This window comes from Camelus bactrianus, chromosome 6 (genome assembly GCF_048773025.1).
Source record: "Camelus bactrianus isolate YW-2024 breed Bactrian camel chromosome 6, ASM4877302v1, whole genome shotgun sequence".
NCBI lineage: Eukaryota > Metazoa > Chordata > Mammalia > Artiodactyla > Camelidae > Camelus > Camelus bactrianus.
Genome location: NC_133544.1, coordinates 35,855,668 through 35,876,880, shown reverse-complemented (window position 1 = coordinate 35,876,880; position 21,213 = coordinate 35,855,668). Strand labels below are relative to the sequence as shown.

Sequence of the window (21,213 nt, the reverse complement as noted above, 5' to 3'; positions counted from 1 at the left end):
AATAGCCAAGACATGGATACAACCGAAGTGTCACTTATGGATGAATGGATAAAGAAAACACACGCACACACACACACACACACACACACACACACACACACACACACTATTACTCAACGATAAAAAAAAAGAAATCTTGCTATTTGTGACAGCATGGATAAACCTCCTTAGAGGTTTTATGTTAAGTGAAGTAAGTCAGACAGAAAAAGATAAGTACCATATAATCTCATATGTGGAATCTTAAAAAAATTTTTTTTGTTTAGGACTGGGGGCATTAAGGTATAGGCTAATAGCTAAAGAGCACAGGGTTTCTTTTTGAGGTCATGGAAATGTTCTAAAATTGACTGTGGAGATAGCTGTACATATCTGAATATACTAAAAAGCCATTGAATTGTACATTTTACATCCGTAAATTATATGGGATGTGAATTTTATCTCAGTAAAGCTATTTTTTAAAAAGAGTCTATTGGATGACTGTTCACTGACTAGTAGTTATGACTTATGCATTGCTGAGGCCGGATGGGGTGAGGGAATAGAGAGGAAAGGAGAGAGAAATGAGTGCAGTGTCTGTCAGGGAACTTTCTTTCTCATACTTACTCAGAGAACTACCGAATAGAAGTGATTCTTGATTCTGAAGACAAGTAACTTGTGTGTACATTTTGATAACACCACTTTCTGTTTGCCTAACTACAATAGAATTTTTCTCTAAGTTTGTATAAAATATAAAGGCCTGAATGTTATCTCTCTTATTTTTCACTCCCTCCCACCTCCTTTATTCTTTGCAGGGAGTTTACACTGGGAGAGTACTTACCCTTCAAGAATTACTGATCCAAATCGGGAAGTTAAACACTGAAGCTGTTAGAGGTCAGTGGGCCAATCTTTCATGGGAATTGCTTTATGCCACAAATGATGATGAGGAGCGTTACAGTATACAAGCTCATCCACTTCTCTTAAGAAACCTTACAGTACAAGCGGCTGATCCTCCCCTGGGATATCCAATTTATTCTTCAAAACCTCTCCATATACGTTTGTTTTAGAGCCCATTTTGACTTGTAAATGTATTATCATCAAATGAGATGTTTTTATTTTTTCACTCTAGAAAAGTAACAGTGTGATTCCTCATAACTTCACTGGACTTCCCTCTCTCCTTCCACAAGTCACATGCCTGAGAAAAGCTAAGCTCTGTAAAGTTGATTCTCTTAGATATCTCAATGGTTTAAAACAACAACAACTTTATGTCTAACATAAAAGTTAGAACTAGTTGGCCAATATTTGTGCCCTATAGATTGTGGTAGGCTTTGGTAAATGTAAAGCATTTGTATGAGATTAGATAGTTTTTTAATGCTTTCTTAAATGTGTGATGATAAGTGACTTGCCTTAGAGGTGTCAACAGCTATGTAATTTTTACATACTTAAAAGATACACATATTGTTTTTAAGATGCTAATGGATCCTATTGAAGGTTACATAATGTATATATATTTATTTCAAATATAATTAAATTTTATAGTATTTTCAAACTTTGTACTGTTATAACATTTAACATGGTCTGAATGTTTTCACATAATCTATGTATTTTCTTTTCTTTACTTCAATTCAAAAATCTTCAAAAATTTTAGTCAAATCTCTTTAAAAAAAATCTTTTTTCTTCCAAGTGTCCTTTTGATACATGTGAAAGGAAAAGAGTTCATCCCATTCATCATGTGAATACTCACAGGATTAGCAACATTAGGGCAATCTGCTTGTGACTATAGAAGCCATTCTTTCAATCTGGGTCCTTCTGCGTTTCTTTTCAACTGAATATACTGCTTCAGTCCTTATCTAATAGGACTACCAGTTACAAGCGTCTTAAGGTATCTAAACTCAAGGCAGAAAGACATGAGAGAAATTTTTTCTTAATGTGATCACTATTTTATTTTCATCCTCTTGCTGCTTAGGAACTTTTTGCATGTTCCTCCTAAGGGGGATGAGCAATGAATCTGTGTCATTTGAGACATGAATTTCCTCTACCCCTTACTTTATTTCCACCTTATTTAATCTATAGTAGCCTCCTAGGTTGGTAGTACAGTAGTATATTCTTTTAGAAATTATTGAAATGATTTGAAATGTACCAATTAGGTTTTTATTACTATTATTCCATTTATTTGTTATGTGGAACAGTTCAATACAGCAGTGTTAAAGGATAACAACTTTTGAACTGATTTCAATTAATGAATTCATGAGATTTGTGTGTTAGTCATTTGGGGGAAAGCAATATAGTATAGTTATTAAGATGGTATTACATCTGAGTTTAGATCTCAGGCTTATGATTTACATAACTGTGATTTACTAGCTAGAAAATTATATGTGTGTGTGTATATATATATATATATGTCACATAGAAGATGTTCTCATATCATTAAAAACACTATCAGTTTTAATGATTGGCTAACATTGACAGATACAACAGTTTATTAGACTATCCCCCCAATACTGGGCATTTTAAGTTGTTTAAAGATTTTCACTATTATAATAATGCCAAGCCATGCTTTCCCTTTACCTTTTATTCTTCTCAAACTGCTCCCATGTCTCTCCATTTCATTCCTGGCCAAGTTTCCTCATCTTCATTCACTTGTCAGACCATTCCAGTCTGGATTCCATCTCTACTATCCCCCCAAATAAAGAAAGTTTTTATTAAGGTCATTATTTACCTTCATATTGTCAAACCAACTACAGTTGACCCTTGAACAATGCAGGTTTGAACTGTGTATGTCCACTTGCATATGGATATTTTTCATTAGTAAATACTAAGGTACTACCCGGTCTGCAGTTGGTTCAATCCATGAATACTATATGTAGATTAACCCCAGTGCTGTTCAAGTTTAAATTGTAGTTACTTTTATATTCTCATCTTACTTATCCTTTTTTCTTTTTTTCTTTTTTTTTTCCTTTCCATTATCTTCATTTTCGTCTCATATCCCTGACTACTCCTTCTCAACCACCTTGGCTGCTTTTCCTTTTCTACCTTAACTCTAAATTTTGGAATTTCTTAACAACTGGTTCAGGCCCCCTCTTCTTATTCTACATTCACAGTGGACAACCTCATTCACTCCCAAGATCTAAAATATCAGCAATAATTTGATGCTGTTCAAACACAGGTACCTAGCTCAGCTTCTCTTAGCATCAAACCTGTATGTGTAACTTATCTCCATCTCCACCAAATTTTCTCTAAAACCAGCTTTTTTGACTTTCACTCTTAGTAGTTCATCGGTAATTCACATCAGGCATCTCATAGAGAACTGGCTGGGCAAAATTATATTTTTAAATCTGCTTAAGATATCAGAGAACCAAGAAGACAGTGAAGAATTACATCACCAAGATCCAAGGTAGAAATGAAACTTAGAGACCTGAGCTCAGCTTTTGAGCTGCTTTTCTTCTAGGAGCATTTGCCAATTCAGGAAGAGGTGGCTGAGAAGATAACTAACATTTTTGGCATCCTAGCTACTAAGTTAGAGGGTTAAAAATTGGAGTTCAGAGCTCTCCAAGGAAGAAGGGACCCTAGTAACTGAGCACACAGTGGATTGGGACCTCAAAGACTACATCCTCATTGTAAGGGTGAACAAAAGAATAGATGCAGTTTGAATCTTTTCAGTCCCTAAAACTGAATTAAGGTGACCCTGGATTTGTAATGTACCTAGCTACTAATCAGAGCAAATGTCAATCTTCTCTGGACCTTTTAAGTTATTTTTATAATTTTTCATATTTATGTTAGACAATCTAAAAGCACCTGAGGAGATAAGACAACATGATCAAAATCCAAGAGAAACAATAAACAATAGGAAGAAACCCATAGGGGTTTATAACTAGAAGTTTATACCTCTTAATCCCTTTCACCTGTTTTGCCCCCAACCCTCCCCACCACACCCAGCCATTTGTTCTCTGTATCTATGCATGCTTTTTATTCTGTTTTGTTTTTTAAACTCCATGTATAAATGAGATCATGTGGTATTTGACTTTGACTTATTTCACTTAGCATATTACCCTCTAGATCCATCCATGTCTCAAGTGGCAAGATTATTTTTATGGCTGAGCAATATTGCATTGTGTACATATGCCACAGCTTTATCCATTCATCAGTGGACATTTAGGTTGCTGCTAAATTTCTCAATCTTGCGTTTTATATCTTTAAAAGTACTAAACATAATTTTCAAGCTTATGTTTAATAACTCCATTATCTGGACCCACTGTGGGCAAAATGACCACTATCCTCTATGCACATAAATTTAAGTGTATGTAAACAGGATTGTGTTATAGTTCATCATTTACTTTTTTCACTCATCACCATGCTTTAGGATATATCCATGTTGCCATGTGTGCATTTATTCCATGGCTTTTACTTGCTGTGTCCCATGGTATAACCCCACCATGTACCACCTTCCCAACCTCCTCCACCAAAGTACAGCCACCAGGGTGGCCTCCAACTTCTCCAAAAACTATTCCACAGTTATTTTATGGGTGTTACTTTGCCCATAGCTAAACAGTGAACTGCTTATAAATAAGAACCATGTTTTTCTTCCCCTCTTATACCTCCCTTGACAGTAAACAGTCAAGGAATATTTGATTTTCTTTTGTGGCCTATGCATGTTTTCTCCTGTAAGGTGCTAAAGATTAAAGTAAAATTAATTATAATAACGAAAGTAAGGAGTTGCCAATGGAGTCTTCCTGAACTGAGTTTAACTCAGGCTTTACCTTCTACTAGCTCTGTGACCTTTGGAAAGTTACACTTAATTTACTTTGGGCATTTCTTTATTCACGTATAAAGGTGGATAATACCACCTACCTTAGAGGGCTGTTAGGAGCAATAAGCACCTCAGTACAGCAAATGACATACAATAGGTTTTTAATAAATTATGACTGCTATGAGTCCTACCAACTGCTTCGAATTATAGTCATTTGTATCTGTACTCTTCTGAGAGACTGTAAGCACCTTGGAGGCAGGACCATTTCAGATACTTCTTTGTATCTGCCCATTACCCAGCACTCTGCTTCCTGTAATAGTCCATGCATTTATGTTAAATGGATTACTGTAATTCTTTGGTTAGCATTCTCCTAGCCTAGGTTTTAGGCGTATATGCTAGAGTATGTTAAAAATGCTCTTTTATCCAAGAATATCATATCTGCTTATATCTTTATTGCAAGACTCATGGCAATCTTTTGTTATTTACTACATATTGAAAGTTGTGTCTATTAAGAAGTAAAAATCACAAGTTAGTTTTCAGTGTATAAGAAGATCACTGTTATCATGTTTTCCATTTCTCTCCAGTGGCTTAAAAAATGCAAATACTCCTTCAGTCATGTTTTGGCTTCCATATTTTAAAATAAGAAGAATCCGCATCCTGTAACAGAGTGGCAGAAACATGAGTCAGTCCCTCTCCTCCAGTCCTGATGATTGATTCCTTCTGCTTTGAGGAGCTCTATCATTATGATTCACTGTTGAGAATCCTTATAAAACCTGGTCAAGAGCTTAAATAAGAATAAAAATCAGCCAAAATTCTACATCTACACAAAAATTTTTCTAATGGGCTTAGTTAGCATCACTGTTTCCTCCATCGTTGGTTAGCATCTGCTTATGCTAGTTCATAAATGCTGAAATCTATCATTTCTCTTCTGGATCAGCATGTCATACCCACACCGACTTGCCTTAATAAATACAAAGAATAAGTCAGAGTATTTAGAATTGAAATATTTGACAGATAACTCTAAAATGACTTGTGAACTTTTAGTATATTGCTTCAAGAGTAAAACAAGGCAACTCAATAATCCCGAAGAGGTGACATTTCATGTGGGAAGATATGCATTTACCACTTGCAAGAATTTGCACTAGATAAGGCAATAAATTATAACACGAAGTTCAATGCAGCTATTGTTCTTGATCCCTAAAATTAATAAAAATTCATCAAAACAAAGTTCCAGACATACTGTTCCTAGCCTAAAAGACAGAAACAAATTCAAGTATTATCAACAAGTACATTTAATTTGGGTTAATACTGGCATTCTCTTAACTTAGATGCTTATAAACAAATCTAAGAAGATGGATATGTACAATAGAAAATAACAGTGGCGAGGAAAGAAGCAGGGAGGAGAGAACTGAATTTAAAGAAGTGAGGAAAAACTTTTAGAAGTTTCTAGAGTTTTGTGTAAAGAATGAGGTATATCTCAGAAATAGTTCTGAGAAATAAAAGGATGCCCAGTTTATCCTAGAGTGATAAAGCAGTAAGACTATGTAATAAGCAACATTTTAAAGATATTGGTAGGGAGAGAGAGGTCATCATTTTTAGCAAATGTTAGATAGAATCAAATGCCTTTTACTGAGTGATGTTTATATTTTAGAGGTAGGTATTTTGTAAACAAAACAAAATAACCTTATGGACATTCCCGAAAGAACAACAACTTCTACAGTGGGACTGAAACTCTAGCCCCTGGTTCTTCCTTCCCTTCTGAAACAATTAATTCTATCATGTATTCTCTCTCTGCCATATAATTTAACTCTTTGACCTTTGCTATCTGTTCACTGAATATCCTGCTGCCATCAAAACAAAAGCATTAACAGCTACTACCTTAATAAGCATAACACTGCATGGTATGTTTCAAGAGCTTTCCACATACTAACTCATTTAATCCCCATAACAATCCTATGACTAGACGCTATTAACATTGTTAATCTCTATTTTGTAGATGGGGAGATTGACTTACAAGAATTAACTTGCATGGGACAAGTATGGGGTAGAGCTGGTGTAGCCTGGCACTAGGCTGTATGCTCTTTACCAGGATGCTGGGTCACTTCCCTAGTAAAGTGGCCTTTCCCTCTCAACTCTTACCCATCACTAGGCACAGTGCCACTATATCTGCTATCCTTCAAATTTCAAACACAGATGTAATATTTGATGAAGCCCTACCTTTAGAACCATCCCACAGTACCAAGTCCCAACATTACCAAAGCAAACTGGTCCTTATTATAAGTTGGTTGAAAAAGAATTATCCCCTTTGATTTTTCAAGCTCTAGACACATGAGTGCATCATGAGAGTTTTATAACCTTTAATCTCTTGAAGTATTTTGTTTTGTTTTTTGCTTTTTTGACTAATTCATTTTCACTGTCCTACAAAAAGTTGGAACATATTTAACATCTAACAATTTGTGATTGCTTAAATAGTGGTAGGTTATAAAATGATACAAATGGTATGATCCTATTTTATAATTTTCTTTATATACAGTCCCTACTAACATTTCTAAAGAAAGTTAGTGATCATTGAAAGAAATACTTTAACAGTAAAAACCAGCCACAGAAATAACCTTTCTTCACATAATCATGTTTATAATTTTTGGCTTAACTTATGTTTCCTGTGCTGTTTATTCATTAAACTCTTTTGATGGCCACAGTTTTCTCAGAGTTTATAACATTCCTCACTTTTCGGTGAGAATGAGTGTTGAAAGAATGATCAGCATATCTTCTTAGACATGGACATAGGCACCTCAGATGTGCAAAGTACTTCTGGGAAAAGGTTGAACCAGTACTACACATGAGAGTACATCTCTTTTAATAGTGTGGCAAGTGCTTTGACAGAAGTAAGCAGAAGGCTGAGGTTCACCCAGTTGGGGAGAAAGGAGAGGGGAGGCCAGGTATCAACCCAAGGAGGTGACACTTGTAAGATGCTGAGACTTGTAGGATGCATAGGAGTTAGTGGGGAGAAATGGTGGAGAAAGTGCATTTTGGCACAAACACTGGCCAAACAGTAAGTGTAGAAGAAAAAAATAGCAATCTTTGGTTTGATTTTACCTTGTAGAAAACTTTTCCCAAAACCAGTAGCAATTTATAGTAAACCAACAGTTATGCTTGGGGGATGGAAACCTTTTTATACCTTTTGTATTCATACCATGAGGTTGGTGAGGGGTTAGTAAGAAAAGTGTTTAAGCACTAGAAAATTTCATACTTTCCTACAAGATTGATAGGTTTTTTTAAAATGTATAAATTGGTCTTACCACACCACTCTTAAAGTTCTCAATCCTTTTCTTCCCTAATTTGTTGGTTAGCCACCAGGCCCAGGTTGGCATATATTGCCACAAATATGCCGTTAACAGAAAAGGCTGCTCTGCGATCCAAACTTCTTTCAAGTCATTGGCCATGCATATTAACATGAGCCGTACACAGCGACTGGTTGCCATCTTGTGGGACTGGTCTGCCTCACTGCCCAGAGTCTAAGAAAATTTTTAAAAATTAGTGAGTGGTGACTATTTATCCAAGGCATTTCACAGAACTTTTAAGCTAGAAAGGACCCAGAGGACATCTAGTTGAGTGACCCCCTTAATGCAGCCTCATGCCCCTTAGGAGTCCCCATAGGTTCGAATGGCTGTCTATAAGCTGTTTGTAGTATTTCAAAAAGCATGAGGGAATTCACAGACTTAACCAGATAAGACTGTGCAGGCTAACTAAAAGATAAAGGTTCTTTGCTTTTAGTTAGAATTATACCATCTGAATGATAACTATGTCACTTTAATAATAAAAAATTTTAAACAAATTATTAATACATTTAGCAAAGGAAATTCTATAAAACATGGAGTCCGTGGTGGATGAAATGGAGGAAGAAGATAAATGTGGTTTCTTGGTATTGAACAAATCTGGTACTGCCATTCTAGTTAATCTACTTCCATTCTACAAATAAATAAATGAAGGCCCAGAAAGGCAGTGACTTATCTGTGCTCACACAGATCACTTAGTGGTAACCAAATCTATATTCCAAGTTCCTTGATTGCTATAATAGAGTTCTTATTCTGTTTTACCATAGCACCTCCACAGAAAATGTGAAAATGTAAATTTTCTGTAAACATTTACATAGAAGCATATGCAGATGTATGTCTCAGTATAAATAGGTATTAATGGAGAAGAAGGAAAATTTCATGATCTTTAGAGGGATTTTATATTGTTGAGTGATACTAGATTCTTCATGAGACATTTACTATTCATTTGATAGATCACTTATATGTAATCTGAGAGCTGAGAGAAGCACTGGGTGAGGCTAACCTAAAATTACCACAGTTTGACAAGGCTTCTTCTAAGCTCCTTCATATTCCAGCTTTAAAATCCCAGTAAGATTTAACGTACTAAAATTCAGCCACACCGAACCTTTAAGTTTTGCTATAATTTGTTAATTGATAGAAACTTGGCTTTTAAAATATAGATAGCCCCCATAATAGTGGATTACCTATAAGCAGTATCTCAGTAACTTTAGCTTTTATTAAAACTGGATGCCAAAGCACTATCAGCTAACATCAAGACATTTCCTAATGCTATGAGTTAAGTTTTGTAAGTAATTCATAAGCAATTCTAACATGAAAACTCTGAGGCATAGTGATAACACCAGTATGTAATTACTAAAGCATTCAAATTATTCTCCAACTAGAAATGTTTACCTTTGTGACTTCTCCAGTTAGAGAATTCTTCACAATATTTGATATCACAGGTCCTGGGCAAATGTTAGAAACTGTTACACCTGGGTAGGCGTCAAGCTCCATTTGGAGGGTACTAAAAAAACCCTAACAGGCAAAAACCAAAAAAAGGGCAAATAAAATTCAATACAGACACAAATCTCATGTTTACTATTAGCATGAAATTACTTCAACTTCAACTTTTTATGAAGGACAATGGCAGCACATTATCAAAATATGTTCTGAAATGCTTGAGTAAAGGACAGGAAATGTAATTATGCAAGATGAGGCATTTTTAACTGTAATACTGGAGGCAATCTAGAACAGGCCTTCTCAGCTCTTTCCTGGTATGAATGGTTCGCCCCTGTTGGCAGTGGTGGCTTGTGCCATCAGTCATTTTTATGGTAGGCAAGCACTGGATAAGCGAGAGACTACCCCTGGAGATTCTGATGCACCCTCTCACCCAGTCCCTTGCTCCCCATTGCAAAAAGGCTGCATGCTCTCCACTGAGCATCACTGAGGCTGGGTTTTTTTTTTTTTTTTTCATCCCTCAAAGTGTCCTAAAGTGCAGATGGGGGAGACAGAGGAGATAAGTACTTAACAGAAACTATCATAGAGGATAGAGTTCAACTTTTTTAGTTACTGTTTTAACAGACCATTAGTTTCAGCAAAGATTTATCTTTTAGGGGTAGTAAGAGAGTACATAGCTATTTAAAAATGTAATATGATTGCTTACTCAATAACTTTTGTAAAAACAAGCTAGACCTCCTAGACTTTAAAGATACTGGCCATTTCTAAACCAAATAGGGAGTGAACATCTGCTTCCCCTCATCTCTTCTCCTAAATCAGGAAACATTTCAAGACTACATTGTTGTAAGCTGAGTTAACTTTCAAAAGCCCAAATAGCTAACCCAGGGTACATTCATTTATGATCCAATAACTTTAAACAGTTACCAGCCCTTAGTGCAAATAAACACAGGGCCTGTGAGGGTTCATGCTGTCAGAGAGTAATACTGTGCCTGACTCAGATGGACAGAGAAAAAGGCTTCATAAATGAATGCACTCCTGTACCCTTAACCCTCTGCTCCTCTATAGCAAAAGAGGGGAGAGGACCCCATGAAAGCCAATACAGCAGACGCTAAAACCTCTCCTTGTCTGAAATCACATGTAGCATAGTCTGTAAACTTTTCAATGACAAGTTCACTCCCTAGCTTGCTGGGCATCAAGAAAGGAAATGTGCTCTTCAAAAAGAAACTCCTGGTTTCAGTGTTCAACTACTGATATAACTAGAGTCTCAACCTGCCACATGGTATCACATAATCAAATCCAGTAATAAAACTGAGTCCTGGGAGGGCAGGCCAGACAACTCATATGGTGTTTGACTGAAAGCATCCTGCAGGTCTTATGAGATACTTGGTGCCAAAGAGATGGGGTGGCCACCTTCTGTCATCTGCCTGCCTAAGACTTGCCCAACTGCTCTGCAGGAAGCGACTGATACCTCATTACCAAATATGAGGAAATCATCCGTGCAGCATTTCATTTCACCACTCTCTGCAACTGTCTGCTCTTCACAGAGGAAAGAGGACCCTAAGGAACCAAAGCTTCAAAGTTTCATGAAACTGTGATGACCATTCAGCTATTGCATCTCATTATGCCAACCGTGAAACATTCTACTTAAAGTGACCTTCGACAGCATTAATTATAAATCTTGTGTCTTTCACTATTCTCCTCCTATTGGCCTTATGATTTAATTTGTTCCATACCAGTATAGTAACATTTCTTCATATCCATTCATAAGCCAACATTAAAAATTCGTTCATTTCTAATATTTACATCTCATCAGTTATGCAACCCAATCAAGCTTTCTCCTAGCCTCTGCCTTAACTAGATTTTCTTCTTACAATGAAACCAGGGTAAATAGAGTCCAGGCTAGACCCAGGAGGGATATGAAGCTGAGGACTAATCATCCAGTGGGCAATTCCTACCTCTGACATGCATGTATATTTAGAAATTCAGGTAAAATAAACAACAATAATGGGGAAGGAAAAAAATCACAGAAATGGGGAGGACAAGTGTTTGTAGAAGAAACAAGGGGTAGACCCCAAATTTGCCATGAAGGTGTGGCAGAAATGAGGATAAGGTAAAGGGTGACATGCCAACTAGCCTATATGCTTCTTGAGGGCAGGGACCATATCTTATCATCTTTACATCCCCAGGATCTGTTGCAGTACAACAATGTAGGTGCTCAATACATGTCTGTTCAATTAAGAAGAGGCATGTGAGGCTCAAGTCTTTTTTCAGCATCTTCCGGGGACATCTTCTATCCAAGGTCTCCTTGGGTCTTTCTGTCTCCCTACATCCCTACCCAGTTCCAATGACCTCTTTCAGTCATGGCCAAATCCCCCATATACACATTCAGGTCAGTTCTATCAGAGTTGAGTTTTGGCAGCCTTACCCGAAGAGCATGTTTGCTGGCACAATATCCACCAGAAAGGGGCACAGATATAATACCCAGGAGGCTATTGACAATAACAATCTTTCCTTGCTTCCTCTCAATCATGTGAGGCAGAACACACTTTGTCAAGGACACGGTCCCTAAGTAGTTAATCTCTATTAGCTCCTTGTAGACATCCACGTTGGTGTCCATAAACAAAGAACGCTGGGATACTCCACCATTGTTGACCAGAATGTCGATCTAGTTAAAGAAAATCAGAAAAGGGGCACTTTAGGGATGACCTATAGATAGATTGATGGAATTCCTAGGAATAGTTGGTTATGTTGTTAATGTGATGAATCAATGGAACAGACTGGTATATTTCCAGAAGTCAGCAATAAAAAAGATAAAATGGAAGCTAGAATTCACCTGTGAATTAAATCCTATCTTAAGTGACTTTATATGGAAAGTAGTAAGTGTCACAAAAATAGAAGGCACAGTGAATTTTTAGCTTCTTTTTACTACACAGAGGAGGCGTTAGTATTTGTTAAGTACTAATTACATAAAGCCACAGACTCGGAGATTGAGGCCCAACTCATTGGCCTTGATCTCACTGCATGAACCCATTTACCTAAAGCCCTTTTAATGGTAGCACCACAGATGGGAATCTCTTTTGTAGCTACTTCAGAGCAAGATTTACCCAGTCAAAATGTTACTTACTTTCCCAAACTCCTGGAGAACCGTTTTGGTAGCCTCTTCATGGGAACTTCTGTCAGCCAGGTCAAGGGGCAAAACAAGTATATCTTTTCCTTTCAAATTGCCATTCTCTGAATAAAGACACTTAAAAATTAATGTGGAAGTCACATGATAGTTCACTTAAGCTCCTTACTACTTACATTGAGTCTAACACCCACCCTACAACCAGATTTGGCAATGGACTCAATTCTGGGTGGCTCTGTGGATGAGGTTCTCTCACTAACCAAGAGGAAAATGGGTGGTGATATGGCAACATCTTATCAGACAGCGAGCTAGCTGGGTACATGGGAAGTAGAAGGGCTCTCTTCACCTTGAACGATACAGTCTAACCGAACAGACTCTAGAAGAAATCAGTATCATACTCCAAGCTAAAAAAAAAAAAAAAGCAGAAATTTTAGAGCAATTTCTTTAGAAGTATAGAGGTATATCTGCTTCATGACAGGTTCACAAATTAGTTGCTTTTTTACATAACACACTAAAAAACAGAAACAATTTATGCTGAAAATCAGTAAGAAGTTCAGAGTCCTCCAGCTGCATGACACCTAGAAGCTTCCTTCCAGAGGCTAAGGATTCCAGGAGGCAAAGACGGAAAAGGACATAATCCTGAAATTCCCAACCAAGAAATATGTTGGACTGTAATGCCCCTTTTCTATTTCTATTCATCCAAAGAATAGAAAATAATCTTTTTGGATTCTAACCTTGAAATACAACAAGGTTGTGTTTCAATAAGAGAAACAAGCAAGTAGAGAAAAACATACGTGGTGTAAAGGCTTTATAGGCAAAGGAGTAAATTGTGAAACATGAACTGTTTTAAAAGAAATAGCATAGTTTGCACCAATGATCTGACAGATAAAAGGAAAGCAGCCTTCTTCCAGCTAAGAAAGCTGTTATGGTTCATTTCTGCCAGCGCAAGTCTCAACAGTGGATGAGCAACTGCCATAAGAAGTGGCCCAGTGCAAAAACACAAGGGGCTTTTGAAAGCAATACCGTGAAGGAGGCAATGTGGCAACTAACTCTCTATTTCTGGGTGGTTAGTTCCATCAGCAAAGTGAAAGAAATATTTAAAGAATGACAGGTAGATGACCAAAAAAAAAAAAAAAAAAAAAAAGTCTGCTGGAAAACTCAAAATTATTTCAGCTTAGATACTAAATGTCCCATGGGGAATAACTACTTGGGGCTACTTTCAATGTGAACATAACTACACCAAAATCCAAAGAGACAGACAAAAACCCTGTTGTCCTATATATATGAAAAAGTATGATCTCAAGTTTTATTCCAAACTTAATTCCATTCCTGTTCTTTCATCGTTTATAACAAAAATCTTATACCATCCCATAGGACTTTAGTATCTGACATTTTAGCAAAATGAGTAAGGATCTTTTCTAATTAAATTTCTATGGTTACACGTATGTCATACGTAAGAACCACACTGTTCTTCCTCTAAGATGAAAATATAAGACATTTATTTGGTCACTAAAAATCCACCAGCATTTGAGAGAATTGATGGCCACTCCTTAATGGCAAGAACCAGTACCAAAAACAGTAGAAAGGGGCAGAAAAAGAGAAGGCAAAGGCCAGGGAAGCTAAGAGACGACAAAAGGAAGAGGATTTGGGTCAAAGCACTTGGAGCATTTGGAACCCAAGTGTACTTCCCAGAAGAATCCCCCCCCTAAAATTCTCAGATTTTGGACTTTGGATTCTGATGTACTTGTAGGAATCCCTGCTGCTATTTTAGATTTACTTACCAAGGCATCTTCTTTTCACCCTTTCCAGCTCGTGTGCTCTTCTGGCTGAGAGCACAAGAGAAACTCCTAGTTTAGACAGCTGGTAAGCCAGCTCCTCACCAATGCCACTTGATGCGCCAGTCACCCATACCACCACATCAGTCAGCTCCCATTCTGTTGGAAAAGGGGCGGGGATTGAGAGGAGAAAATAAACTGTGGGTTACATCTGTAAATCAAAGATTAACTGAAAAAAAAAGTTTTAAACAAAATCACTGAATATGAAGACATAATGTGTGGAGCTTAAAAATGTAAATATCCTATGTTTACAGCCTTGATTGTAGTGATGGTCTCACAGGTGTATACTTATTCCCAGACTCGTCCAGTTGTATACATTAAATATGGACAGGTGTTCTTATATGACAATCATACCTCAATAAAGTGATATAAAATTTTTTTCAATTAAATACCCTGGGAAAACACGTTCTACCTAGGTAAAAAAAAAAAGCATGAATACAAATTATATTGATAACAGTGATCAACACATTATTTTGTATATTCTAGACGCTTAGTGAGTTTTCTAGACTTTACTTCAAAGTAAGCTTTATAACTCCATGGCCTGACTCTAAAGCTCTGATTATCTATTTTTTTGATGGAGGAAAGTAAGGCTAAGAATCTGGACTCACTGTCTCACTTTCCTTATCCATAAATGAAGGATTCAGACAAGATGACCACTAAAATTCTCATCTAGTTTTCAGCTGTACTGCTCCAACTTCTTGCAATGGAGGTATTGATGATGTATCTGAATATGCCAAATTCTCCTCTGGGGTATGGAGGAATCATCTCGGATTTTTAAAGTCATGTTTTCTTCATTTATCAATCATATCTGATACCTATCAATGAAAGGTCATTTTGTAAAAGTGCTCCCCAAATGCCTGAGCTTTCATCTGAGGAAAGATGAAATGCATATGACAGAGAGATGAAATGTTGTACTCTGCTTGCCCAAGTATGTTCTTGTTAAAGACTATAAAAATGTTACAGTAATAAAGCAATGATGGGTGGTTTATTCTCCAATGAAAAACGTATTTGCACCGCAGGACATGCTAGCCAGTGTCCATGTGAATTCATAGAAAGTCACTGTGGTACAACGTTCCAGTGTGCCTGAATTATTGAAATGTGTGTTATTTATCAAAAATAACAAACAAGGTATTATTTAACACACTGATTTTAGATCATAAAAGTTAAAGTCAGGAAACCAAGTTGCTGTTTTAGTCAAACAATTCTAAAACCTGACTGTTGGGTTAACAGCACAAGCACTGGAACTGCCAGGGTTCAGATCTCAGCTGTGTCACAGACAGCAGTGAAATGCTCCCATGTGAGAACTCAGTGCCTTCATTTTCCACAGCTCCTTCATAGGACTGTTGAGAAAAATGACCCAAAACATGTAAAGCACTCAGAGCAGTGTCTGACACACACCTAATAAAATGTCAACTGTAACTGTTGCTAAGCTTGTTAAACAAACGGACTTTTTGCCAGCAAAAAACATTCAGTCAATAACGTGTGTTCTAATTTCTCCAGCCAGAGACAATGGGGTTACTAACTATAATGGTTTAACATTTGTTCAATGCTTCCTATGAGCTTAAAGGCATTACCTTATTAAAACTCACAAGAACCCGGTGAAACAGGAATTACCTCAACTTTATAAAAAAGGAAACTGAGGTTCACAGAGATTCATTTACATAACTAGCCTGTAAATTCCCTCTGTTTTCCTTGTTCATTACTGTGTCCACAGAGCCTCGTACAGAAACTGGAATAGAGAAAGGACTCCATAAATCACGGTAAATAAACACCCAGGAACCCTGGCAGAGCAGGGACGTGAGGCTCCAAAGCCCACACTCTGAACACTAGCTTTATCGTGCCCACATTTTAATATGATCAATATTTTAAAACCCAACTGTTTCTTAGCCACTCTAGAAAAAGCAATGTGTCCTCAGGAAGAAGGTTTCATGTAAACATCTGAACTAAGGACAGAAACATCCCAAATTCTGTGTCCAGGCTACAATGCTTTCCTACCATCTTTGGTACTTCTGTGTACTGAACAACTTTCCTGAAGGACTTTACTAGCAATAGCAGAATGTATATTCAGCCATTCACTAACCACTCATTATTCCAAAGTTCTTCAAAACGCAGGCTCCATGGTGAATATTAATTTGTAACTATTTACTAACCAGCATAGAACAAAGATTTCTTCATTTGTACACCAATATGCAAGTATTATTTAAATACAACAATGAAAGCCCCAGGCTCACTTTTACTTTAGTACCCCTGCAGTTCTGCCACCCTTCTTCCCACGATGGAGAAGAAAACTTTTTTACCTAGCTCCAGCTTTTGTTCACCAAGTCTACAGAATCTGGAGTACATAACGCCCCCCTCCCCTAACCAAAGTCCTCTGAAAGCAGATTCTGAGTTGGAAGGAAATTTGCAGTTCAATCTCCAACCTAGTTTGAAAATTCTCCCCTCAAGCTGTTGCCTAGTCTCTGCTTAATTTCCTCACAGCAAGAGGAAGCTGCTTATCTTTGAGGCCCCTGCTCCTTCTTTGGACAAGTCTAATCACTCAAGGGCTTCAACGATTCTTTCTTATACTAATGTGCTATACCTTTAACTTCCACGGACCAGCAGCTGTTTCTGCCTTGCGGTAGTATCAGGATGAATAAGTCAAGCTTGTCTTGCACAAGACAGTCCCTCATCTACTTGACAACAACTGTTATGTCCTCCCTAAGTCCCTTCATCTCTTGCTTCTTTAAGGCTAAGTAAACACCTCCAGTGTCTGCTACCTTCCCTCAGATGACATGGCATCCAGTTTCCTCACTCTTCTGCTCACACCCTCTGCACAAGCTCCAGTTGGTCAATGTTCCTAGTGAAGGGAGCTGGCCAGAGCAGGACACAGGATTCCCATGGGGTCCGGACAGTTCAGAGTGGCTGACATGACTTATCAGCTCCCTTGTCCCCCAGAAGGGGGGCTCCGTGAGGACTCAGAGAGTGGCTGGGTTGGTCACTGATGTTCCCCAGTGCCCAGCACAGAGGCCAGCATGAACAAGCAGGTATTCAAGACATCTGTTGTTGTTTGCAGTTTGTGCCATCAGACCCTACACGTCTCCCAGGCTTGCCTCATCTTTTCTGGCACCTCACTACACAGTTGACTCATATTGAGGTGACTGTCAACTAAAATCTGAGTTTTCCTCACATGTGCGGCTGTTAAGACTTTTCCTACTCTGGACTGGTGCCATGGATTTTTTCTGGATCTACATGCAATACCTAAAATTAGTCACTCTTAAATTTCACCATGTGAGATACGTGCTTGGAAAGGCAGAGAATTTCTCCAGGAGGATACATAAAAGGCAGGAGGAAATGGTGGTTGTCTCCAAAGAGGCATACTGGGTGGTAGGGGGACAAGGGTGGGAAAGAGCTTTACTTGTCACAGTATAGCCTTTTGTATTTTTAAAATTTGCCTTATGTGAGTATATTGTCTATTTTTTCAAGTGACAAAAAAATAACAAACCTATAGAGAAGAAAAGGAGGATAATTTTTTTCTAACCTTGACAGAGTCTGCCCATCTTTCCAGTCTGAGCTCTTTTGGAAACTTGAGTCTGTCTTCATGTTCCTTTAATTTTTTTTTATTATCACCCTCACCCCTCAGTCCCTAGGAGTCTTTTGAGTCATTTTTTTTCCCTAATAACTCCCCCATGAAATTTCAATTCCACAGATACACTGTGTATCTGTTTTTGTATTTACATGTATCTATCTGTGCTTTATACATAAAAGAAGTTCTATTAGGTTTACTCTTCACTCAATGCAGGTTTTAAGAATGGTGAAATTTAAAAAATAAGTTAAAAGTTAAAGTAAAATGTAAAAGCTATTAACATTTAACTTTGTACCTGTATTTGCTGAATAACTTGTATTTACTTAATCTGTAATATATCATATTACAGATATAAATTAGCAAATTATATAACTACATACTAATAATGGCAAAGTAATCAAACATATTAAAAAAAACCTTCAAAAATTTTATTTTTCCAGTGAAAGTAAAATTGAAAAAATTAAAGTTCTTAAAAATTATCTTAACTTGTAACTTTTGCTTGATATGTAAAAATGACTTTTAATTTAACTAGCTGCTAGATATTGTCAACATTTTTCCTTTCCAGCACTTGATGTAATGGGTGAAATAAGTTTTCTAGACTAATAAATTATAAACTATTTGTATACAATTCTCACAGTCCAAGTTAACACAAAAGCACTGAGGATCAACCACAAACATCCACAAAGCAGCCAACAGGCATATGCACTCCACCTGCTGCGATGGAGCAAAGGACCGAGAGAAAAGTCTGGCAGTCACTGCCCTCCATTTGCCATAGTTTTGCGGTGTTGACTTTGTATATGTGTAATATACTTTCTATGAACTCAACATCAGCGCTGCACACACTATACCCCAAAAACCCGAGGAAGAAAAATGAAATACTAACGAATAACATTTTGTCAGGTAGAGTTGAGCTTTGGAGGGGCAGAAAACAATGTACTATCTAAGGTTTTTTCCGGTCCCCAAGAATGAATTTTCACCCCCATGGAAGCAATATGGTCCCCCCCTTACTTCCCGGGCCCCATTTTTAAAGCATATTAGCTATCGCTTCCAAGCAAACCTCCTCACATGACTTGCATATTTTCACACAGGAAACCAGGCCCAGGGAAACCCCACTTCCCCCAGCCCTTGTGAATCCAAAGCCTAGCGCTGGGTAGGCCACTGAATTTCTCTGAACATTAGTTTCCCTGTCTGGAGAATAACATTAATAATGCCTGCTTTACAAGAATCATTGTTAAGGGTTCATGTGTGAAAAGAGCCGAGCACACTGCTTAGCACATAGAATGCGTTTAGTAAAAGACCATTAAATATTAAATAGAGCACACAGAAAAGTGAGATAGGCAGAACGCCCTTTATTATACCAATAATCTTGCTCCAGGCAGAACGCCAACCCAGTTCTATCTAGGGTTATACTTTCAGCCCAGTGAGAAGGCAGGTATGTGGGTGACTGGATTATCTCGGATTTTACAACTCTGAGTACAGTGTGAAATGGACGATAAATAACAACAGGAAGTAGAAAAACCGAGCTCTAGTCTTCAAAAGGAAGCTCCTTTACAAATGCGCTGTTTCTCAAAGCATTGTCCACCGACCCTCCATCAGAATCCCTGGGAACGGGATTCGGAAACCTGAGGGCGCCCCCGCCGATTCCAGCGCTCTCCTAGTTTGGCAACCCCGCGAGTCCATTTGGACGAGGGCAGAAGACAAGAGGCAGACTCGCCCCGCCTGGCCCCGGCCCTTTCCTCCCGCATCCACAGCGCCCCCACCCCCGGGAAAGCGCCGCCCGGAAGCTCCGCGCCACTCGGAGAGCCGCGGAAGCAGCGGAAATCGGACCGCACGGAGCCCGGCCTCCCACTCCGGAGAGGCGGCTGCGGGTCCTCACCTGGGCGTCGCCCCTGCCACTCGGCCCACAGCAGGGTGAGGTCGCCGTCGGCCCGCAGGAAACGCAGCAGCTGCACCACGAGCGCGAGCAGCGTGCCCAGCGCCAGCAGCCATAGCAGCAACTCCCAGCTCATAGCGGCCACGCGCGCCGGGCTCCGCGAAAGACTTACGGACCCACCGGCCGACTGACCGCCTCTCAGCCCCGCGGCAGAGCTCGTGCATCAGCGCCGCTGCCCCGCCCGGCCGCGCCCGGGCCCGCCCCGAGAGCAGGCTCGTGGGAGGAGGAGCGGCCTGGCGCGGCCGGACCCGCACCACCCGGCCGGTAGCCGCCCCCGGGCAGCGCTCTGCCCATAGGGCGTGGGGAATGCCGGCCCAGCGGCGAGCCCCGGGATCGCTGCCCAGGTCTCATCTGCTTGGGCGCCCAGTAAAGGATTGCAGTAAGAACAGACGGCATAGATGCCAAGTACTTGGCGATGCTTCTGTTGGTACAGTAGTCACAGCATTTGTGACATCAAGAACGATTCTTTAACAGTTGTCTTGAGGACATAGAGCCTTCAAAGCTCTTGTGTCAAGAGAAAGAGCAAATATTCCAACCTATGAATTCGGCCTCCTCCTCCTCCTCCCCCTTCTTATCTTTCCTTCTTTAGCTAAATGAACCCAACAAACCATCCATTTGTTTTCCACCCCCCTCCCCCACCGATTTAACCCAATGGCTGAGTGGGATTGTCCACCCACATTTGGAAAACACTTTGCTGGTGACCCTTGCCTCACTGCTGAGTGAGTAAGTGCAGATTCACACGGATGTTGAGTGAAGTGCTAGGAGCCATCTCAAATGGAGTTCAGTAGCTGAGCCCTCCGGGACTTTGAGTAAATTATCTCCTAAACTGTACCCGGAAAGAATATGTAGGGAGACTTAAATGAGACAATGCCTGTGAAGGGCACAGTGGCTCATATGCAATAATTATATTCATTCTTTCTTTCGTAGTTATTAGAATTATCATTATTAATTATTATTTATTGTTTCTATTGTAATTATCATTTCTTAGACTCCAACCAGAAAGGCAGGGACTTTGTTTATAAACTTCTATATTCTCACCTTTAGAGTTCCTTGCACCTGAAAGCAATAAGAGTGTTTACATTGTGATGAATCGGAATGTTGTGATATTCTGGGTTCCTGGAGAAAGATGTGCCCTAGGTAAAACTTGACCCTGACTGGTGATTTCCCCCAATTACAACTTGGAATAATATTGTCACCTTTGCAATATGGGTTTTATTTTCCTTATGAAAAATGACTTTTCAAATAAGGTGCTTAAAAATACTGTTACCGT

The 21,213-nt window shown here is 38.8% G+C and overlaps 2 protein-coding genes across 4 annotated transcripts in view; one reads left to right on the top strand and one right to left on the bottom strand.

Annotated features, from left to right (window-relative positions):
- The window catches only part of PCNX4 (pecanex 4), a 38,711-nt gene extending 37,192 nt beyond the window's left edge, over positions 1-1,519 (top strand). For all 3 annotated transcript variants that reach the window (XM_010962226.3, XM_045522062.2, XM_045522063.2), the window contains one exon: positions 786-1,519. In XM_010962226.3, coding sequence (XP_010960528.1) covers positions 786-1,037 — 252 coding nt within the window. In that variant the 3' untranslated portion in view covers positions 1,038-1,519. The remainder of the gene's footprint in view (positions 1-785) is intronic.
- A 3,630-nt stretch (positions 1,520-5,149) lies between these two features.
- On the bottom strand, positions 5,150-20,229 carry DHRS7 (dehydrogenase/reductase 7). Its single transcript, XM_074365446.1, has 7 exons — positions 19,887-20,229; positions 14,395-14,547; positions 12,614-12,720; positions 11,915-12,154; positions 9,445-9,567; positions 8,017-8,232; positions 5,150-5,374 (listed from the first exon to the last, which is right to left on the bottom strand). The coding sequence occupies exons 1-7, from the start codon at positions 20,017-20,019 to the stop codon at positions 5,327-5,329; spliced, it is 1,020 nt and encodes a 339-aa protein (XP_074221547.1). The 5' UTR covers positions 20,020-20,229; the 3' UTR covers positions 5,150-5,326.
- Between the last annotated feature and the right edge of the window lie 984 nt (positions 20,230-21,213).